The following is a 23,125-nucleotide window of genomic DNA, read 5'->3' as shown; positions in this document are numbered from 1 at the left end:
AAAGTAGCTTCTATAAATACTGCCATAATGTGTAGCCTTGCGCTTTCTATATATTTGCGTTATTTTATTGCGCTTCCAGCTGCAATACGGTAGGAAGGGCTTCATACCGACCACGAGTGCCAACTTCACAATTCTGAGCAAACGTTTGTGTTGTGCTGGGATTTCTCTCTCCGTAAAGTTTTAAATATTTCATTTCGCTTCACGGAACGATAACTGACAGCTGCATTGTTGAGCTGTGTAGAGAGAAGGTGAGCTGGTAGCGTAAGCAACGAACCCTTTTACTGCGTTGTTGTTTGCGCTAGCTCTAAAAGGGAAGGGAGGTGATGCAAACAAGCCTCGCACACGCGTCCACTGCAAAGAGTGGCGGAAAATTAATAACAAACAAAACGCAGCATGATTAATGTGATTATGTTTCAAAGTAATTAAAATAGAATAAATGGACAATGTGCCGCTGCAGTCCTTCGCAACTTCCTTTAGTGTTTACCGGTGCTCTGGGGCGGGCTTTGTGTCCAACGAATTAACCTTCTCACAGTTCGCTTGTACCCGCCTGTGGCTGCGCTGAGTGCCCTTTTTATGATATTTAGTTTAATTGAAATGATTTAAAAATAAATACAGCTACTGGACGGGAAAAAGGGGGTTGGTAAAGGTCATACTTTTAGAGGATTGTTTTTTCCCTACCGCGTGGAACACAATTAACATGCGCTGCATGGTTTGCACCGTTTTATTGGCCGGTAAGCTCATTTTTGATGTTTTAATATTTATGCACTCGATTCCCTGTTGCGATGCTGCTGTTGCTAGTGTGCCCGACATGTCGCTACTGTTGCGTATGTAATTACAGAACCGGGACAGAAATAAACTATGCACAGACATGCAAATGAAAGCGTATTTGGACGTGTGTGTGTGTGTTTGTGGTGGTTTTCAGGTTCACCTGGCAGTTACATGTTGAATGCAAATTGAACAGATAATTGTCCCCTATTGTTTATCATGTTGCGTTCCTTTTTTCACCGCACACAAACACACACACACACACACACACACACACACACACACACACACACACACACACACACACACACACACACACACACACACACACACACACACACACACACACACACACACACACACGGGGAACTAATGAAGCGATTGTGATGCGGTGATGATTATGATTGTGTTCTGTACGGTTTCAATTTGTAAACTTTACAAAGATTGCCGCAATAAAGCTAATTTTGTGACGCTAATGAACGGGATTTGGTATGCGGGTTGTATACTTTTGGGCGCAAAAGCAACTTTAATTACCTGCAGTTGCGCGATTTATATATTTAAATCCTGCTTATAATTTAAACTTTCACTAAAAAAAGGATAAAATATCTCGTTTTTGTAGTAATAATAATTAAAACAACAGAAAATCGCTTAAATTAATTTCGCTGGAAAGTTGTCTGTTCATACGAACAAAGTGCATACTTTGCAGGCGCTTTCTCTTCCATCTTCTGCTAATTTTAATTTTTTCCGTTCTTCGTTTAAACCGAAAACTTTCTTCATCAGTTGCTGATGATAAAAGTTAGCCGGGCGCAACAAGATAAAGCCTCCTAACCGCGCAAATAAAAAAAAAAGCTCTAATCGGTGGGCTATTGAACAGGAAACGAACTTTTTGAACAGGTTTCCTTTCAGCTTTCGACCGAGATGCTACATTCTTGGAAGATAAACTGTGTAAAATACAAAATACAATAATTAAACAAACCAATAAGTCCCATCCGTGCGCGCCGTCCTACGTAAGCAGGGGCCGTCCAGTGGGCACAAATTCTTTTCCGAGAAAAAGAGTTCCTAATAGTAAGCCATTTTACGTTAAGGAATTATAACTTTCTACGCCACCGCTGGGTTTCGGTGGAAAAGGTATTGCTTCTGCACTTTGAGCTGATAGAAGTGAGCTCTTTCATGAAGCCTCTTTAATTTAAGTAATACGATTATTGACGATATTAGTGAGTGTTTGTGTGCGGTACAATGAAGCTAAAATGGGAGTGTGGTCTTGCCATTTTTCGGTCTTGTCGCTCGACAAAACCAAAACCAAGATACGCTCTGATGCGTACGGTGTAACCTAATTTCCAAAAAGGATTCACATGTTTTTGAACTCTCCGCTTATTAGGGCACATTTATCGACTGAAGCCCGACCTCATCCAACTCTCGCTGTCTAACCAAACACGTAGAAGCCGATCGAACCATCGTGGCGGATAACCATCCCCCTTTGTGTTCATTAAACGCACGAGCCGCGCCATGCTATTCATCCCCTTTACCAAACTGCCGAAAAAGGTACGGCTGGTGTTAAATTTCTTCCCATCATTTCCTTCCTCCTTTACTGCAGATCTCATCCTAGGCGTGTTCTGCATGTAGGTTAGGATCTGCGTTGATTGGAAGAGAGTGTTTTACGTATTTCACTCCCTTTTGCATACATCATCTTTGTGCGCTCGTCGTTCGTGTCGTCGGAGCAAGATTTCGCTTTTTCCGTACCCATCGGTTTACCGGTTTATGGCGTTATCAATCCCACCTCCCATCAAGCGATGGAATCTCGCCCTGTGTGTCGGTACCGAACGAAACAAAAGCGAAGGAATTCACCCATAAAAAGGATTAACAAACGGTCGCCGCTGCAGTCCGGTTTTCCGGCCCAAAAGGGGTTTGTCAGATTAATTATCTCGACCTCGATACGTAAAATGGACGCGCGGTCGGTCGCTGGCTGTGAGTATGCGCCACCCGGAGTGTGCCAATCTCTTTCTCTCTCTCTCTATGGCTGCGGGGATATACGATGGGATCGAGAATTGGAATATTTGAAAAGCCTTTCTTCATTGCGACCAGCACACGCTGCGTCGTTGTCGGTCTTGCCGTACTGAACAAGCACCGGTGCAGTGGGAAGACCGAGCGAAACACTCAGCGCACGGTGTGGTAACCGTAACGAATCAAGCGGCTCAAATCAACTGTGGGTGTATGCGTGTGTGTGTGTGAAGGTAGTATTAGCGAAAAGGTACTCAGTATCCTTTTCATGGTTATTGTGTATTCAAATTTATCCCCTAACAGGGTTTTTTTTTCTGTCGGAAAAATGGGCCACTGTACGCTGCTTCCGTTCACCTTTTGTCGGTGGATTCCATTTTCATCCCTTTTTTCCCAGTTTCGAAATGGATATTCATTCGTTTTATTGTTAGCTAGCATGTTTCCTAAAATTCCATCTGTGTACACAGAATCAAAAAAAAAAACTGAAACAAGACCACCGCGGAGTCGGTGCGGAGCTTCTGGGTGGTAGCTTAATGAAGAGCAAGTCATGACATCAATTTTGTATTACTTCCTACCGACCGGTAGCAGTAGTCATCAACCTAGTAGCCAACCTGGGGTTGTGTAGTGTGTTCTCTCCATTATACGTGTCCCGGCAGATGAAAATGTATGCAAACGCATCTAGGCGAGCGGTATTTTTGTCGTGTCCTTTTTCCCGTGGTGATGCCACCATTCCGTGGCATGGTTCAAAAAATGGAACGCTCTCCGCGGATGCTGTTAGGGTGTTATCGATTTTCGGAGTGATTTCGTTACATTCCGTCAAAGTGCTCGGCTCGGCTCAACGCTGTTCTTTGATGGATTGGTGCGGTGCCTTCTGTTGGTACGGACTTTTAGTTGCTAAAATATCGCATCCCGTCATTAAATTCGCTTTATACAGCCACCAATATGCTGCCAGAATGGTTTGGTTACGATAATTTTGCCATGCGAATTGCATACTTGTAGGCGCTCCGTAGTGCCCTATGCCTAATGCAGCTCAACAAAGGTCGCCCGTATTTATGCAATTTGCACCAACAAAATACATTTTTAATAGCCTATTTGCTCCAGTCAACAGTGCAATAGTAGCCACCCAGCACGTTAGTTTCGTGTTAGGCGTGTTGAGAAGCATTCCATCGTGTTTACAAACGCTGTCCCAACACTCTGTGTGCTCTCCCTTTGGGGGTGCCAAACGTGACAGCCTGGCGGAACGGCGCATCGAGAACAGAACCACAACAAAATCATCAAAACCTAACATTGGCTCTCGTTTTCTCGGCGGAGTCAACCCCGAGCACCAACGTTTTGGAGGAGGTTTATGTTCATAAAATATTTGAAATGTTAAATTCGTTCGCCTCGCAGCCTCGAAGCAATCAACCGAAGGCGAAAGAAGGGGCCCGCTCTGTGAATATGTGTGTGACCCTCTTTGCATGACGTGTGTGTGTGTCGTGTCACTTTTCGGGATACTTTTGGGTGGTGTGTGTGTGTGTGTGTTTGATTCAAGCGAGAGGGATTGTAGAGGCAGCAGAGGGGGAAATGTAAATAAGATACATATCAGCAGCAGCACCAGTGACAACAGTATGTCCTTGTGTTGCCGGGTGGTGGTGCCTGTCTGCCAAATTGAGATGTCGTTCTTATGGCGATGTCAGTGTGCTCTGTCCATTAGCAGGCGGACGGAACAAACGGAATGTGCTGCATGTATAAATGTCTGTGTGTGTGTACAAGAGAGCTGGTACTGGTAACAATCGTTACCGTCAGCCTTTGCTGCTGCTACTGGTGCCTGGTGTTTAAGATTTTCGGAAGAATTAATTCCAGCCACCAATGGGCGTACGGAACGTACGATTTCACATGAAGACATTAATTTCGACACGCTTCCATGGAGTCGATACGTGCCGTGCCTGAAGGGTGGGTAAGGGAAGGACGCACCCAAGCAGTCTTTTGCAAAGGGACTTTTGGAGTATGTCGCCTGTGTTGTAGATGTCAAGAAAGATGACAAAAGTGATAAACAATTTATAGCTTCGCTGTGGCGAAACGGGCCACGCACGGAACGGATAGAGTAATGGGGTGTAAAGAATGGCTGAAATTCTAAATGAGGCCTAGCACCAATCGTTGTTGAAGTGATTTACCGAATGATATTAGAATATTCTTGTTTGTCTTGGTGTAGAGTACATTTCCCCAAAACGAATGTTTAATGGTATAATGGATCTGTTCATAGAAATTTGAGAAGGACTTATTTAAATTATATTTTATAAGACATTCTATACGCTTAGCTTTTTAGTAGACAAGGCTTTTTTCATATGTTTTATTTTATCTTGAATAAACAGAAGCAATTGGTACAATTTAATGCGCTCTCGTGCTGTCACCCAAGAGCCAACAGCCTTCTCCACAAGGTATGAAGCATAAGGTATAATTGCCATGATGATGGGTCTCTGTTGCCACGGTAGCTAATTCTGAATGCTTACGTTTTCTGTGTCACCAGCACCGCAAACATTTCCAATTCCGCAACAAATTGTGTTTGTGTAGCATTTGAATCTTTCTTTTTTTTGTAATATTTCTCGCCTCACAACATTTACCAAAAAAAGGGAAAGGCGCTGCTGCCTGCTGACTCTAACGGCTGTGTCCCATTGCGGTGCGAGTGAGCAATGGGCCATAAAAAAGTTATGAACCAAAGCAAATTTAATCACGCCGATAAAACTGTCCACTTCTCTCCAAAAAAAAAGCCTGCCTAAAACTGTGTCCAAAGCTGTGACACTGAAGCGTGTTTTTTTATGCTTTTATCCTCATCGACATGGACAGAAATGATGATGCTGCATGGTGATGCTCCGCTATGGTGGGTTTGTGGTTTTGTTGCACAAAGTTTTGTCCAACTAACCTGTGTCCTGTGTCCTGGGAATGGCCACTCTGTTGCAGTAAAAGTTTGAGTGATAGGGACACACACGTGTTCGTCCCTGTCATCGAATGTCCTTTTCGCCTTTATTTTCCGGAAACATCCACGCCACAAACATCCCCCCTCCCCCCCCACGAAACACTTTATCAATAAGCGTGTGCCTCTCAATTATGATAAAAGCATTCTGAGCAGCATCCCATTAACATATTCTCGCACTCAGCTCTCCTCCAGCTCGGTTTGTTAGCGCCCACTCATGCGCCCGCCCACCCTTGGCAAACCGAAGATGTGTAACGCTTTATTAAAGACACAGACACACAGAGTTTGTAATAAAAAAAAAACGAAAATCATTACGTGTGCAGAAACGGAGTATAATAAATGGATTCTTGCGTACCTCGACCTGCCGTTCTGCTTCTGTTCTGTTGTTGCTGCTTCCCCTACCCTTCTTTGAGTTGGAGTTACTGCTGTGGGGTGTTGGCGGAGGGAAACGTTCTAGCGACAAATAAACCACAACTTGATGCGTCGAAATGTGTGTACATTTTTGTTCGAAAATCGATGAAAGCACGCGCGACCTGTCAGCACTAAAAATAGATCGCTTTTCTTCTATTTGCCTCCCGAATGGGCTGACAGCATCGTGCAGAGACGGATGGTACACCCACCACCCCAACGTCAACGTCCGGACACCTCCGGACACACACACACACACACACACACACACACACACACACACACACCACACACACACACACACACACCACACACACACACACACACACACCACACACACACACACACACACACACACACACACACACCACACACACACACACACACACACACACACACACACACACACACACACACACACACACATGCCAATCAACTCGATTGATAGCGTTGAAGTCCTTTTTTCTTTGTGCCTGGACCCTTTCTTTCGCTGCTGTCACTGTTCGTCTCGTTGTCAGGGATTTTATTTTCGTACCCCAATGTGTGTGAGGAATGTGCATCTTGATAACGCAGAGTGGGACACCATATTCCACCTACCACCCTGTGCACTGTTGGGAGCAGCAGCAGCAGCAGCAGCAGCAGCAGCAGCATGGTTTGCGGTTAATGGCTTTGGCGTTACGTATTGTTAGCATCGTTTGCGGTGCATGTTGAAGCGATTTTGCATTGATTTCTTCCTCACTTTTACACCGTTTTTATCCCATGATTGCTATTCAAATAGGAGAAACGGAGGCAAAAAATGTTGTTGCACTCATATCAAAGAGAAAGCAAAACGCAACAATCAACAATTTGAAAGCAAAATAAAATCCAGAAAAAAATCTGTAAAATCGGTTAGCATTGTAAAAAAACGAAATCCCACAAAAAAAGCAAACACACCTACTCCTGCTCTATTCTACGGAAACAGGTGGCGGACTGGGTGTTTGTCGCGCTGATTTTATTTTGCATATTTTTTCATACCTTTCGCTATCGCAATCCAATTCCTAACGTTCGGAAGCAGCAGCAGCAGCAGCAGCAGCAGCAGTGTCAGCATATGGACAATGTCAGTGTTTATGCTTTTCTTTCTTTTTTAAAATATGCCATAAATTACCATCGACAGTACGGGGAGGCCCCGCGCACTTGATGATACTCGGTAGCGAATCCCACGCAGTGGGACAACATGAAGGTGTGTTTGTGGAACTCCGATCAAAATCCCGGGAAACGTACCCGCAACAAAATAAATGCATCCGTTTCTACCTACCTTTTCGCTGTTTTCTCGGTTTTATTCGTTTATGCATGTGTTTGCTAAAGGGAATGTAATTGATCCTTATCGATCACGTTTACTTCTGAAAAAGGGGGAAGGGGCATTTACCATAAACTCGTGTCGTGCTTTTGATTAACTACAGCGTTAGCTTTAATTCAAATGTTGATGGAGAATAATAATAATAACTAATATATGAACTAATATAAGAATAATAATAATAATAATAGTAATAACATTTTTGCACTATTTTTGGGTTAAATTAACGGCAAAAAGGAGTGACTTCAGATCAATGTTATATTTTGTTCGCATTGTTCTTTATGTGGAAACTAGTTGCAACATTTCTTCTTACCTTTTAGGATAAAAATTGTACCTAAGTAATGGAACATGACATTTTCTCTCTTTTCTGATGAAGTGGTAGGGATATGGATTTATGGATTTCCATGGAACTCTTTAGAGATACCTTCACAAGAATCCATTAAGAATGTAAGATTCTTTCCATAGCTCTTCTGGCAATCTTTTTGATTCCTGAAGGGCTTATGCGAAACTCTTTGTGGGATAAGGTAGTTGAAAATTGGTCCTTTTGCTACCCAAACCCCTCAGATTTAGCAACCTGGTGCAGCTCCCAGGCAGTGATAAATTCTCAAAACACTGCCCCGAGACTTCCGAAAGTGAAATGCCCGAAGTTCAAAGAATGCATTTAAAAGTGTGCCTTCTACTGAACGGTCCCTCACCACACTCAGCATGATGTGGTGTGTGGTGAATAAAATGACTGCAGCTAAAGGATTTAACTTTACATTTACCCTCTGGTTCGGTGTTCCGTTAAGCTTCCCAAACCGTCCCGCTTTGTCGTCCGCGGCTTACACATTTCCATTCGCCCTGCTGAAACGGTTTTACCATTTTCCACCCGTGCTTCAGTAACTGGTGTGTACTGTGTCTTTGTGTGTGTGTGCGCTAATTTTTCTCTCTCTCTCTCTCTTCCTCTTTTCCTCTCTTCTCCGGGCAGGTGTTAAGACATAAAGACGGCCACCATTGCGTTGACAGCTTCCGAACTATGACGGGATCTTCTGCATTATGGTAAGTGATGCTGCCATTTCGCAAAACTACTCTGCCCGTTTGGATGTGTTTTTTTGTTGTTCTTGTTGTCCTTGCACCTGTCCGAAAAACACCACATGCCAGAGTGATGGGACGCGGATGAAAAGACATGAAGAATGATTTAGTAGATGCTGCAAAGGAATGGAATGCGCTGGGTTTTTATTTTACCCCGTGCTTTCCCGTTGGCTGTATTTTTTATGTTTTTCCTTTTTCGCAGTGATAAATCTTTCGCTTTTGCGTAGCAATAGTTTCCCCACCATTATGGCCGGGGGTCGCGATGATGGGCGCGTTATGTATGGCGATGCCCGAGCGGTTCGTCGCTTGGTGCAAAGCTTTACCTAACTCCACCGCAGAGCGCAGGGCATTATTTGTTGTTTTTATTTGTGTTTTTTTTTAACGAACCAAAGGCAGGCCCGGGATTACATGTTATGCTGGTATGTTTCTACGTTTTCAACACGCGCACGGAGATGTTGGCAAACAAGAAGGCAACCCTATTTTCCTAAAAATGCCTCGCAAAATGCTTTCAAACCCGCACAAAATGCTCTGGGTACAGAGGAGGGCAAAGAGACGAAAAGTTCTTCATCATGTGGCGCCAGAATACCTCGGAAGCAACTTCAACACACACACACACACACACACACACACACACACACACACACACACACATAGACTTACACATTCCTACTACACGCAGGACACACACACACAGAGCATTGCAAGGACTGCGGTGAGGATGCACACGAACGAACGCAAGCCTTGGGTTAAACTGGGCGGACAGCTTTCGTGCTTTTGGCATTGTGTTATTTTTGGACCACAGCCAAACGGATCGTACCGATCCGAGCGAACGAGGGCCAAATGGGGCGTTCGAACATACACACACCCAGTAGCCTTCATCCCAAATAGGGTCATTAAAGGCGAGGGCCCCCTCCGATGGTGCAACTGAAACCCTTGTGTGCGGTGCCCTTTTGTTTTCCATCGACTTGCTGCTGCTGCTGCTGCTACCGCTTCGGTCAGTAGGCATCGTTAGGAAGCGAATGGGAAGAACGCAAGGCAAGGAAGGACACAAGTATAGTGCCCTGTTATGACACACAGACTGCGTGACTCCAATGTTGAGCATCATCATCATCATCGTCATCAAATCGGGTGTAAAAGCTGCAGCTAATCTCTCTCGTTCTCTTTCTCGTCATATCTTTCCAATGGTTTTGCTATTTTTGGAGCATTGAAGCATTCTTCTTTCTTTCTTTTTTGGGGGTCCATTTGCTCTGTGCTGTGGACAGAATGGACCAACTGCAGAGAAAAACGAAAGCAAGCTCACGCGGTGAAGTGTCTTATGGCATTGGTAGCAGCGTCCCAATAGATTCTCGATCCAAATCGTACGTCCAACTGAACGTTTCTCCATCTGCTAGCGGTTGCAAATCTTCATGTTGGGGATCCGTTTTTTTTTTCGAGCTCATCGAAAGGTTCTTTTCCTTCTTACATTGCGGGAGATTTTCACTGCTTCTCTAAAAGAGGTTAAAATCTGATCTGAGGCTTGGCTCGCGCTCTCCTACTCCTGCTGTGCAGCTTCGAGAGTTGGTTTGAATCACTGGAAAGAGTCGTCAATGGGACGATGGGAGGTGTAAGGTCTCTTGGGGTCATCGTTTCTCGACTTAAGTGTGCCTCACAGTTGGAATTTAATTTTGTCATTTTTTCCCATTTCCGGGGAAGCAGCAGCTGGCTGGCCTGCGAGAGATGTACGAAGAAGTGCGGCGAATTGCAAATTTGTGTGAAAAAGATTTATGCCCATCCTTCTTAGAGGCAATAGTGAGCAGAGAGAATGAGACATAATGTCTGCAGAAGTTTATTTGCACAACCCCATGTAAATGGTGGAAAAAAGGATTTGCAAAATTTGCTAATGAACTCTACGCTGTGGGAAAGTAATGGCATTACTACCGGGCTAGCTGGGGAAAGCTTTATTCTCGGTAAAGCAATGTGAAGCAATGTTGTCATTTTACTGCGCTGCTGCTTCCAGCGAAAGCTCACAAACTCGGTGGTTTTTGGTACTCAGAAAAGGCACACACACACACACATGCTGCATGCTCCTGTGGCTGTGATGGAAAGCAGAAGCTACTGAATAATTAATTGTTCGCGCTTCTAGCTACGCGGAACTGCGCTCACATGACCATGATGATAATCACGAGCACCAAAAATGAATCATTAAGTTGGGCGCAATTTTCACGCGCCTAATTCCATTCCTTGGCACAACATGAAGCTGCTGTGTATGTGTGTGTGTGAAAGAAACTTTGCCATTTGTGCAAAATAATGGGAAAACTGCATCATTACGCTCGTGTTGAGCAGCAGCGCTACTTTCGCCGTGAAAAGATCAGTGTCAGAGGCCGGCGATGTGCCGATTGGCAATTTGGACAGGACGGGGAAAGCCTGCATCCTTGTGGCATGTTGTCCGTGTGTGTTTCATCGTACGTTCATTAAATGGCGATCGGTCATTCGATGTTCGTTTAAGCGCATTCCCCGCCGCGTGTATGTTGAGCTTGACCGTTTAATCCCCGGCAGCAATGCGACAGGAAACGGCTAACAGAAGGTGGTAGCCAAAGCACACTTGCCCCCCCCCCCCGCCCCCCATACAGGAGTGTTTATTATTTCCTCAATCAATCATTTTTAATGAGCACACACACACATACACCGGTAGCGCGCCTGCAAGGGAAAAGTGCGCAGGGACATGCGCTGGACAATCGACATACTACCACCGAACAAGCATAATCAGCATACCGGAGGGGCAAGCGGAAAAAAGAAAAACCAGTCAGGATTGATGTGGAAATGGAATTCATTTATTCATGAGCACGGGTAGCGGGTAGCGAGCGGAGAGTTACTGTGTTGACAGATACACGGGCTGAACAAGCAAATGGGGTGGGGATGGTATGCCCCCAGGGGGAGGGAATGTGAACCGATGGGACAATCGAACAAGCGAGAAGACCGCCGAATCGTCGTCGTGTACACAAGCACACTACTCCTCCCCGGTGTTCGCGGTACATTAACTTTCGGTGCTTGCCGGCGGATAAGCTCTCCCTCCTATTTGATGTTTCCTGTGCGGCCAGCAGCACCACCACCACCAGAACCAAAATGAACATCATGCTGCTCTAGGTTGTGCTACTCGAGTCGTGTTTTTTGCATAATAACGAACCATTGTCATTGAATGATGGTGGTGTGGATGTAGTCAATTCCTTTTCTTGTTGTTACTGCACAGTAGCAATACGGTTGGGGATTCTATTTGTACCCTGTAACACATCGGATGCTTAATTTGCCATGTGAAGTCAACGGCAGAGCAGATTGAATGCGAGATGAAATTTCATGTTTAATAATATACTCAAAGAACTGCTGAAAATACTCAATTTTCAATTTCCGGCTCGCTAAATTGAAAATAGTGCAAATTGCATAACTTTAGGCGTTTAATATTGTATTTGTATGTATTGCTTCCGCGAACACGCAGTAAGGTCAATTTTTGTAAGCAAATTGCATAACTGTAGGCGTTTTTGTGTTACCAACAAACCTTATATCGGTTATGTGGAGTTTTTGTGACACAATATCGAATGGATCGGCTAAAAAAATTGCTCTGATATTATGCAATTAACAAAATGACATTTGTTTTACCACTTTTCTACTAAAAGCAAAAAGCTACAAATGCCAAAAATAGACCCGTCATCAAAAGCTAGGCACGTAATGGTGAACATGGTAGAAACTGAAAACAAAATCCCCTTGTAAATGGCGAAACGGCTGCGCGGCCCTATCTGACGCCCAACGATCTCGAAACTGGAGCAAAAGTTCACAATGAAATCAGATTCCGCTCCACACAGTCCCGCGAAAAGCTTCCCGGTTCTGCGAAAAGCTTCTGTGTTGCTGTTTTTTTTTATTATTCTTATTCGCTCTACAGTGTTTTATTCCACATTCAGTTTAGATTGCTACCAAACGGATTCGCAATCATTTCAATCGCTTCTCCATCGACCAATCCGAACGCGAATGAACGAAAGAACGAACAGCCACAATGACGTCGATGAACGAACTGAGGGCACTGTTTTCCCCCGTGGGATGCACGAAGGGGTGACAAGAAGGTGAACAACGACCGTGGAACCGTGAGGTTTGACGTAAGGTTTTTTTTGTGTGTTTGGTGCTCAAACATTATGAAAAGAAGCGATCACTTTACGGTCGTGTCAGAGCCGATTTTACCTTCATGCGTCACTGGGGGGGCCCAGCCCGAGCGAGACTTTTCGTACCGAACGTGGGCATTCGCGCTGAATGAAAAGTGGCTCCGTATCTACCTTAGCTGTTTATTGTAGCAAAAAAAATCAGCTCACACACACACACACACTTACAAAGCAAACGCGATAAAAGCTCTTCGAAGCGCAGCGTTGTGCAAAACAAATTCCGCCCAATTGGAGGAGAGTGCGAATAAGTAATTTGCTTTGCTGCCTGCCCGGATAAGGCAGTTACATTACAGACAAACGAAATAAATGATTGGGCGGATGTTTCCTCGATTCGGTGGGGGTGGCGACGGGGTTGTTTTTCTTTCACCCAGACGGGAGAGAGTTGCTAACTTTTGCCAACTTTCTTCTCTACTTGCGCAAGAACTTTTCCGAACGACAAATTCGTGCGCGCCAATCAGCAATAGCAAATACGGTTCCTGTCTTGTTTTTTTGTGCTGTAGCATTTAATTAATCGAACGTAATAATTGTACTTACGACGTGCGCGGACGGACGGACGGTGTGCTGTATTTTCGCTTTGGTAATTTTGGAGAGCGACCACAGCACGGTTCGATGGAGGCGCTTGGTACTTCACTCGAGTGCGCGCGTGCGGACCCAAAGCGAACAGAACGAGCCCAGTATCGTTTGGTTGCGTTCCTCTTTTTTCGCTGCTAACCAAGCATTTTTTTTTCTTAACAACCCTACGGTTCAGTTTAACTCTTAACGAATGGAACTTCCACTTAGCAGAAAGCAAAAGCCAGCGGGTGGGCTTTTTTGAGCTTTTTATTTCTTTGTTCGGGCATGTGGTGCGTGTTTTTTGCACAATTTTCTTTGATGTTGGCCTGCAACGCACTGACAGCTTCACCTTGCCCTTTTCCATGTCTCGTTTTTTTGATTCTTGACTCGTTCTATTCTCGTAAGGTATTTTAGCTCTCTAGATTGCACAATAAAGCGTACACAAGGCACGACTATGCGATTGTGGATGGAATTTATATGAGCAGCAGATGAAATTCCTTATTGCAGTGTTTTGAGGCGATATTGAACTACACAGCGATCGTTGTAGAGACTGTGGTAGAATATTGTGACTGATCAACATCACTCTGCCCGGTGAATGTCATTTTCTTCAATTTTTATTTTAATCATTGTATTACGAGCTTCTACATTACATTATATTACTCTCTAAAACAGCACGTTTTACGGCGCTCTACTCTGCTTCAGTTGGTACAAAATGCTCACTAAAATGCACTCGAAAGCTTCAAAACCATCCTGGAACCGAACAAAAATGCGCTTGCGGGTACAATTGTGTTCCTTCTTTCCGTACGACCATGCTCGAACAACGTTTTGCAGCTCCCTGCACATCGAACAGCAGCACATTCCCTTTGCACACAGACGCTCGCAATCCTTTATGTGTGTGCTCCCGGGGCTGGATTTTTTTTTTTATTCTGAGAGAACTATTTCGAAACGAGTAAAGTTTTTCCTAAATCACTTCGAGAAAAAGCCATTGCGAAATCGGCTACGGGAGAAAGGTTGAACAGAGCAGATGCCCCGTCTGCTGCCCCGAAACGCTTCTTTGCGCCGAAGAATTTAGAATGAACTTTGCCCGAAACCATTCTTGAACGACCCGGCACGAATAATTATCATTACTGCTTGAGGTGCTTCTTGTAGTACCTACTCGTTCTGTGTGCAGGTGAGCAGAAGCGTAAATGAAAGCTGTAAAGGATTTTATGTGTGACTTTACGGCAGACGATGGGTCTTTCCTTACTTACAGGAAACTTGTTTTACATTTCTAGAGTTAACAGCATGCGATGTAAAAATAAATAATCAATTCAAAACTCCTTCCTCTTCTCCTGCTCTCTTTACAGACAATAACAACCATTGAGAAGCAAGTGAATAATAACTTCGGGGCTTCAACATGAGCTCGCGTCACGCCTTCTACACCGTCGAGGTGGGCGACACCAAGTTTACCATTCTAAAGCGATACCAAAACCTGAAACCGATCGGTTCCGGTGCTCAAGGCATTGTATGGTAAGTGTACTAATATGCCCCAATCCCATACACCTACAGCTTCTTACTGCAGCCGCCAACCGGATCCACATTCCTTTGCAATTAAACACGCATAGACAGACGGGCGACGACGGGGACAGTGGTGTGTTGCTGCTGCTACTGCTGCACACTGCTGTGAGCATACACCTTTTACAACGCTTTTCGATTAGTTGAACCGCGTTTTGCTACTGCTGCTGCTGCTGCTGCTCAGGACACGTCCTATTATATTCCCTTGAGAGGTTGCAGTTTCCAACGGCAAAAAGTCATTCGCTCCTGCTGGCTGTTCCAAGCCTCCATTTGGCAGGGGGAGAGGTGGTTTGCAAGTTGTTGCTGTGCAGCCTCTATTGTGCTGCTTCTACCATTGCGTTACTCTCTTCGGTTGGGATATAGGTTTGCACACATCGCCCAAAACCGCCCTGTGTGTGTGTGTATGCTTTGCCTGTTGATGAATAAAGAAGCAGCAGCAGGAGCAGCAGGTTTCAGGTTTGCCAGCGTGTGTGCATCCATCGCGAGAGGAGGGGGCGCGCTTTGGTTCCCGGAGTGCAAAGGGCGAAACAATTTTCAATTATGCAGAAAGTTCAAACCCACAAAAACCCTCTCAACATGTGTGTGTTGGTGTGTGCATGTGTGTTAGTGCATTATTGAATGGAAAGAAGCAAGCCTCGTTTGGTTTTATTTTTTTCGGGCATTTGTGAGATGGCTTTTCCCCAGAAGAGAAGAATACTTTTCATTCACTGTGTGTGGGCTCTTCCTCCGTAACTCGGGAGGAAATGTAACTGCTATCTCTCGTTTGTATATGTGTGTGTGTGCAGTATGCGAATATCGCATTGCACTCGAGCGCTCGAGTTCTGGCTGCTTGGATTGAAATGGATTTGCGTTATTCTGCCATTTTTTGTTGTTGTTGTTTCCCTCATTTTCCAAAAGATTTGCCCCACGGCGACGGAGCAGGTTTGATGAGGGTTGGCTTGATACAAAAACCATTCCCCAACAGCGCACATGGGCACTTTAATTGCCTGATTGAGTTTTGCTCTGCTGCCTGTGCACAGCTTTAATGTTTTATCACTTCAACACAGACCAATCTTGTTGGGCCGGTTTTCGCCTTTAAAACAGGAGAAGCATGCGTTGTAAATTGCATACCTTTAGGCGAATTTCCAATTTGCTAGCAAGTGTACAAGCTTTCACAAACAACTAAGCGCCTAGATGTATGCAATTTGCGCTACAAAAAGGTGTGTATACTTTAAAGCGATAAAATATGGTTAAATGTTCGTTCCAATCTCTGCGTGTGAACGTGCTTCTTTCCTTCGAGAAATTTTTTTTATTTATTTGTTTACGCGTACACCCAGTCAGGTAATGTTTTTATATATTTTGCACGCGCGACGCAACCTTTAATCTCGCCCACCCCCTTGGGGGCGTAAGCAGAGCAAATTTTGAATACCCCGTACCACCGTTATACCGTGGCGGGAAATATCGTTTGACAAATATTAATATTGCCCCATAAATCTCTACCCAATTCGGGTGTTTCACACCCTCTGGTGGCAGTGGTTGCGGTGGTACACTCTGCTTGCAAACCGGTGCAGAGCTTGCCGAAGAAGAAAGCTGAAGTGAAGTTATTTCGTGCGCCTAATTTGCTTGCTCTAGCAGCAGGCGAAAGCAGCGCAGCGCAAACATGGGAATATAGATCTTGAGCGTGTCTCGTGCGCTGCTTTCTGGAATACATTTCCCAAAGCAGCCCTCTCGGTACGTGTACGAGACGGCAAGAGTCGTCCCATTTTTCCGACTGTATCTCTCTTCCGGGAGCTTTCTCGAGGTGGTGGAGCAGGAGAAGGAGAAGTTGCACATATATTTTCTATGAAAATTGATGTTGCTGTGTGCGCCCTTGCCGTACAAGTACACATATGGAATCGTGTTTCGTGCACAAAGCTGGAAAACAACAGAAACGAGAGCCCGTCCGTAGCAGCAAGCTCTCCGTGAGCTCGGCATGAGTAACTTTTCCATGCATGAAATTTGTGCCTGTGATGATAATAATAATTGTTATTATTTTTATGGCCCACCCATCACCCACTCCCCATTTTGCAGAGGATGCAGGCACAGCACACACACACACACACACAGCATTTGCCTACGAACGAGAAACGGCCGCCATTAGAGACCAACACCGGTTCGGTTTTGGTGCACGGCCTGCGGCTGGATAGGAGAGAAAGGGGCTCCACCACCAAAACTGGTTTGGCCAAGAGAAAATCTGCCACTAATCACCTTTGTGTGCCATTGTGGCTGCGTTCGCATGTTTGTGTGCCGCGTTGCGTCAAAATTTATCATTCGAGAGAGGCCTCAAAACTCGAGCATCAACCACAATCTTCCGGTCGATTGAGGATTGCTGTGAGTGCAGACCTCCCTGAAATAATGGCATTTTCGTGTGCAACTGTGCTGCAACCACACACACACACACACACCAACTGGGGGGATTGCCTGGGAGAAGGGTTGCTGCTGCGAGTGATGCATTGGCGTGCGATATGGCTTGGCCCGGAGAGTTGCAGACGATGGGAAACATCGGGGATTATGTTGCAGAATTGTTTACCAATTTGCATATAAGTACACCAACACCAACCAACCAGCCAGTACAGCGGCCAGTAAAGAAAGAGGATGGCGGTAGTCCTGTCCGCGACTGCACGAACCACCATACCCGGATATGTCGCTGGAAGTAGTAATTAATCGCAAACACAGGAGAGTAATTAAAAGGTTATTGCACCAGGGTGTTCAGTTCCACCAGTCTGTGTGGGTTTGACGCTGCTTGAAGAGCTGCTGCTTGTATGTATACACTCCTAGGGGAGGGAGAAACTGGCCTCTTCCATCACAAACACTGACATCATTCTCCGCCATACTCTCTTCCTTTGCTGCTGCTTGGGGTCCAAAATTCGTTGTGTAATCGAGTGGATTTTTGGCATTCGGAAAATGTCCTTTCTTCTCGATTATCCGGTACATCCTCGAAGCTCGAAGCAAAGTCGTAAATCACTGCGGATTTACGTATGCGTGTGTGTGTGTGTGTGTGTGTGTGTGTGTGTGTGTGTGTGTGTGTGTGTGTGTGTGTGTGTGTGTGTGTGTGAGAGATTTACTGCTGCAGTCCGATGGTTTTTGCGAGTAACAACCGGCCGCATCCAGTTCAACGGCAATCAACTGCGCGTCAAATCGACCCGTTAGAATCGTTACAGGGTTTGGGAGACGGCAAAGACTTGGCTTTGACGTGCCCAAAATGGTTGTTGCTTTCTGGAGGAGTTCCGGCAGTGTGTATGGGGTCGTCTCCATTACTATACGCGCTGCGGCGCTGGATATGATGGTGAAAGCAAAACAGATCATTAATTTTAATGGTCAACTCGGTGTGTCCAGCTAGGAGGAAGAGAAATTGAGGAAGGGGAAGGGACCATGGCGGGCATGGCTCACGAACACCGTTGATTGAGCTTGAGCTAAATGAACCGAACACATGCTTGAGAAAGATTCATTTGGGTTTGTTTTTTTTTTTCGTTTGTTTTTTTTCATTTTAATGTCCTTCTTTCGCTTTCTTTTGTTGATAGTTTTGCTTGATTTTTGACATTTTTTTTCTTTATTTTATATTATTCTTCATTGTAATTATGATTATCACATTCTTTTATTATGCTTTTAATAGTGTTTGATCCTTTTTTTCTTATTTCATTTTAGTTGAGTGTGTTTGTGTGCAGTTGCAATTGCCGTGTTTTTAATTTAGCAACTGTTGTCGTTACGTTGCTACCAAGTGTGTTCGAAACACGATTCCGTTGCGTTTGAGAAGGTCCGACCCTTCCCGGGCGATGAAATTTCCTGTTTCTCTCTCTCTGTGTTGTGTTTCCTGTGTTTTACACCCACCAAGCCTTTTGGTCTAGTCAAGAGCCCCTCATATCCCTAAAGAAGCAAAAGAGCTCACAGAAGAGCTCCGCTTGTGGCAATAGAAGGAGAGCAAAAAAAAAAGGGAAGAGAACGAAAACCATGAGCCGAAGAACGACAAACTATGTGCGGTACCAGTTCTCGGACACGGAGTTCGAGGTCCCGGAGCGGTACACCAAACTGGAGGCAAAAGGGTTCGGTGCCCAGGGCACGGTTTGGTAAGTCCCCGTACGCCTCTCGCCTCTCTACTATGTAATGTGAACGTTAACCGCACGCCAGCAACAGCAAAGCCCAAAAATACGGCGATGGTGCAGAGAACGGGAGAGTTGTCTTTATGTGTCGCCGCTGTTTGAAATGCTTTGCGTAGGATGAAATTAAAGTCTTTTAATCTGTGTTTTAGAGCGCTTTCCGACTTCCGACTAAAAGCACTCTATTAAGTACCAAAAGCTCAGCAAAATTGGAGCTCCCGGCTCTAGACAAGTAGAATCTTCCATTATTAATGTGCATGTAACAGCGAGCGAAATTGATTACAACGCCTCCCTCCTCCTCTCCCCGTCGTCGTCGTCGTCGTCGTCGTCGTCGTGCGTTCGCTAACATAATCCTCTCGCCAATCGAAAGAGATTATAGATTAACAACCACTCCCTAACATAGAACAGGGACCCTAACACACGTTTTACTTACAACCCTCTGCCGTCACTGATATGCCTCTAACGATATTAAGAAAAATCTCCGTTCCCGTTCCCTGTCCTGTGTCTTTTACATCTAACCAAACCTCTTTGTCAATCAGATTAGTAGTAGCCGTACCGGTGGTGATGGTGGTGGTTCTCGGTGATTGGTTGGTTCGCTTTATGTCGTTTGCTTCTTCCAGATATCCGCAAGAAAGAACACGCATACCATACTCTGTGCCTGCGGGCATACTACACGCTGCAGATGTCCGCAGTAATATTAACATTTTCCTTCCCTCTTCTTTACTTGTCTTACATTTCCTTCTCTTTCTCTCTGTGTGCACACGTTTCGCAGCAAGCCTGCAAAAAAAACAGCAACGACACGCTACAAAATTGATGCAAAAATCAAGAAACCAATGTCACTTACCGTTCGTTCTCCTTTTCGTTTTCTTTCTCTCTTTTTCCCCCAGTGCCGCATACGATACAGTAACACAGCAGAACGTTGCCATCAAAAAGCTATCCAGACCTTTCCAAAATGTCACTCACGCCAAACGAGCCTACAGGGAGTTTAAGCTTATGAAATTAGTCAATCATAAAAATGTAAGTGCACACGACCCGGTGTATGTGTGTGTTATTGCAACAGAATAGTCATATTAAACTGTGATTTGTGTTTTTTCTAACCCCCGTCTGTAGATCATTGGACTGCTGAACGCGTTCACGCCCCAGCGCACACTAGAAGAGTTCCAGGATGTGTACCTGGTCATGGAGCTTATGGATGCGAACCTCTGCCAGGTCATACAGATGGATCTGGACCACGAGCGGATGTCCTACCTGCTCTACCAGATGCTGTGCGGCATCAAGCATCTCCACTCGGCGGGAATTATTCACCGGGTAGGTGGTCAACAATCAGCAGCGCGGCAAAATGTCATGAGCATCACGTGATGCTCACAACCGCCACCAATGAACGTATCCGTGGTAGCTTGATGTTCACGATGCTGATACTCAATGAAAGTGTGACATGACAAGCCGAACGCGACATGTGAATGCTTGAGTCTAACGTGATACTTTGACTGACAAGCTGAACATAATGCCGTCGCAAGCATGAACGAAGTGCAAGTCAGCTCTCGTACACTACTGTGATGATCAGTGGTGAAAACTCAAACAGTTGGTGGACCAATCACATGCTTCGTGATATTTTTTTTTAGCATCAAACTCTTGGTCACTCACTTGGTCATGGTATTTTCTGCCTATGATAATCACGACATTCTTGACGTGTGGTCCCAAGCAACAATTGTGTGGATCGCCGATAGGAAAGGTAGCGTGTACAAGTGACTGACCAAGAGTTGGTTGCACAAAATGTCACCAAGCAAGTGATGGTCGCTGACATGATTTTGTTTCAGTCGGAATTTGTCATGACAATGTGAGTGACATTTTCTATGACTGATCACAGGTTATAAAAAAAAGTCATGAAAAAGTGACTTACTAAACGTTGATTGCTAAAATGTCACCAAGCATTTAATTGGTCATACCAACTGATTGAGTATCACCTCTGACGATCACAATTCTGTACGTGACGCTGACATGGATTTTGTGTTGGTCAGATTTTTTGTATGACATTGACAGTGAAATTTTGCATCACTGATCACAGTTTAAAAAAAAAGTCATGAAAAAGTGACTGACCAAACGTTGATTGCTAAAATGTCACCAAGCATGTAATTGGTCATACCAACTGATTGAGTATCACCTCTGATCACCTCTGACTAAACATGAATTTTATTTTAGTCAGTTTTTTTGCATGACATTGACAGTGACATTTTGCCGCACTGATCTCACAATCGTGTATCTGCTGTTCTAGTAGTTGCATCATATTAACATGATTATTTTTGTTTGTTTGCCCCTTTGCAGGACTTGAAGCCCTCCAATATTGTGGTAAAGTCGGACTGCACACTGAAAATCCTCGACTTTGGGTTGGCCCGTACGGCCGGCACCACCTTCATGATGACGCCGTACGTCGTTACGCGGTACTACCGTGCGCCGGAGGTCATCCTCGGGATGGGGTACAAGGAGAACGTCGACATCTGGTCGGTCGGCTGCATCATGGGGGAGATGATACGCGGCGGCGTCCTGTTCCCCGGTACAGATCATATTGATCAGTGGAATAAAATCATTGGTGAGTGCTCCCGAAATCCCGGTGATCAAAAGTACGCGAATAATTGCAACGCTTCTTCTTCTTCTTCTTCTTCTTCTTCTTCTTCTTCTTCTTCTTCAGAACAATTGGGTACTCCGTCCCAGAACTTTATGACGCGGTTGCAACCGACCGTGCGGAACTACGTGGAGAACAGGCCCCGCTACTCGGGGTACGCGTTCGATCGGCTCTTCCCGGACGTGCTGTTCCCGACCGACTCGAACGAGCACAACCGACTGAAGGCTAGTCAGGCGCGGGATCTGCTCAGCAGGATGCTGGTGGTCGATCCGGAGCACCGCATCTCGGTCGACCAGGCGCTGGTGCACAGCTACATCAACGTGTGGTTCGACGAGAGCGAAGTGAATGCGGTAAGTGTTAATCTGTTGTGCAAAGAAAAGAGAAGGTTAGATGATAATGTATTGCATTCACCTTCGCTTTTGCAGCCCGCACCCGGCCCGTACGATCACAGCGTGGACGAGCGTGAGCACACGGTCGAGCAGTGGAAGGAGCTGATCTACCAGGAGGTGATGGAGTACGAGGCGCGCAATAATCTGGCGGACGGGGAGGGCGCTCCACGGTAGAAACCAGAGGGCAGCTGTACCGCTCGGTCCGGTTCACAGCCAACTTCTTCCTCTTTAGCGACGGACGAGGCAGCAGGAGCAGCGGCAACCGCACCACCACACCACCACCCGGTAGAAGAAGGAACGACGACGACGACGACGACAGAGCAGGAGGAGCCTACTGCTGAGGAGTGAGGCGCCAGCCACTCTTAGTTCCCTCTCCTCCACCCTGAGGCGGGCACAACCACAAGCAAGAACAAGTGAAAGCAATAATGCTACCTTTTTAGCAAAAACCATTAACCCTGGACCCAGGGACACCTGACCCTCGGCTGAAGCTCATCGGCTCACGCGTGCGGCGTTGCGGTCAGTTTCGAGAGGGAAAACCAAGACACACACACGCAACTAGGAAGTGTTCGGATGCAAATGCAACAGCAGAGGGAGCTAGAGAGAGAGAAAGAGAGAGTGATATGGTTTCAAGTATCTATCCTAGCGTAGAGAAAGGAAAAAAGGGAGTTGCTGAAGTGATGCCGGCAGCTGTGCGTCTTTTGGGTGGTGATGGTAGTGTGTGTGTATGTGTGTATGTGTGGTGGGACATTTCCCTTTGTACGTCGTCCTCTCTCTTTCTCTCTCTCTCTCTCTCTCTCTCTCTCTCTCTCTTCCGTATCTGGTCATATGAATAAGTGCAATAATGTGTCGTCCACACGGCAGCCTGCTTGGGGGAAAAAAGAGGAAGCAACAGTGGCATGAATGAAGAATGAGAGAGAGATAGAGTGAGAGAGAGAGAGAGAGAAAGATAAATAGAACGAGAGAGAGAGAGAAAGAAAGAGAGAGAGAGAGAGAGAGAGAGAGAGAGAAAAAAAGTGATATTTACAGCCTGACAAAGAACGAGAATGTCCTTAGTAGAAATTGCGGTCGGTGTCTGGTCGGTATTCCGAATGATTAGTAACCGAAAAGTGAGAACAGAAGAGTAGAGCAGTCAAGCGGATGAACCAGAACTACAGAAAGCTCAAGAACTAGAGCGAGCGAGAAGGGAACTGTGAAG

The 23,125-nt window shown here is 45.4% G+C and overlaps 1 protein-coding gene across 4 annotated transcripts in view; it reads left to right on the top strand.

Annotated features, from left to right (window-relative positions):
• LOC121596779 (stress-activated protein kinase JNK) overlaps window positions 1–22,764 on the top strand; it is a 59,248-nt gene extending 36,484 nt beyond the window's left edge. For 2 of the 4 annotated variants that reach the window (XM_041922002.1, XM_041922003.1), the window contains exons 4-10: window positions 8,419–8,489; window positions 14,602–14,764; window positions 19,809–19,938; window positions 20,032–20,229; window positions 21,244–21,508; window positions 21,608–21,891; window positions 21,967–22,764. In XM_041922002.1, coding sequence (XP_041777936.1) covers window positions 14,652–14,764; window positions 19,809–19,938; window positions 20,032–20,229; window positions 21,244–21,508; window positions 21,608–21,891; window positions 21,967–22,104 — 1,128 coding nt within the window. In that variant the 5' untranslated portion in view covers window positions 8,419–8,489; window positions 14,602–14,651 and the 3' untranslated portion in view covers window positions 22,105–22,764. Of the gene's footprint in view, window positions 1–8,418; window positions 8,490–14,601; window positions 14,765–18,472; window positions 18,892–19,808; window positions 19,939–20,031; window positions 20,230–21,243; window positions 21,509–21,607; window positions 21,892–21,966 lie in introns of those variants that run through there. The other 2 variants (XM_041922001.1, XM_041922004.1) reach the window with 2 other exon arrangements.
• The last annotated feature ends 361 nt before the right edge of the window (window positions 22,765–23,125 follow it).

The sequence above is a fragment of the Anopheles merus genome, chromosome 3R (genome assembly GCF_017562075.2).
Source record: "Anopheles merus strain MAF chromosome 3R, AmerM5.1, whole genome shotgun sequence".
Taxonomy (NCBI): Eukaryota; Metazoa; Arthropoda; class Insecta; order Diptera; family Culicidae; genus Anopheles; species Anopheles merus.
This window is presented reverse-complemented; position numbering and strand designations above follow the sequence as displayed.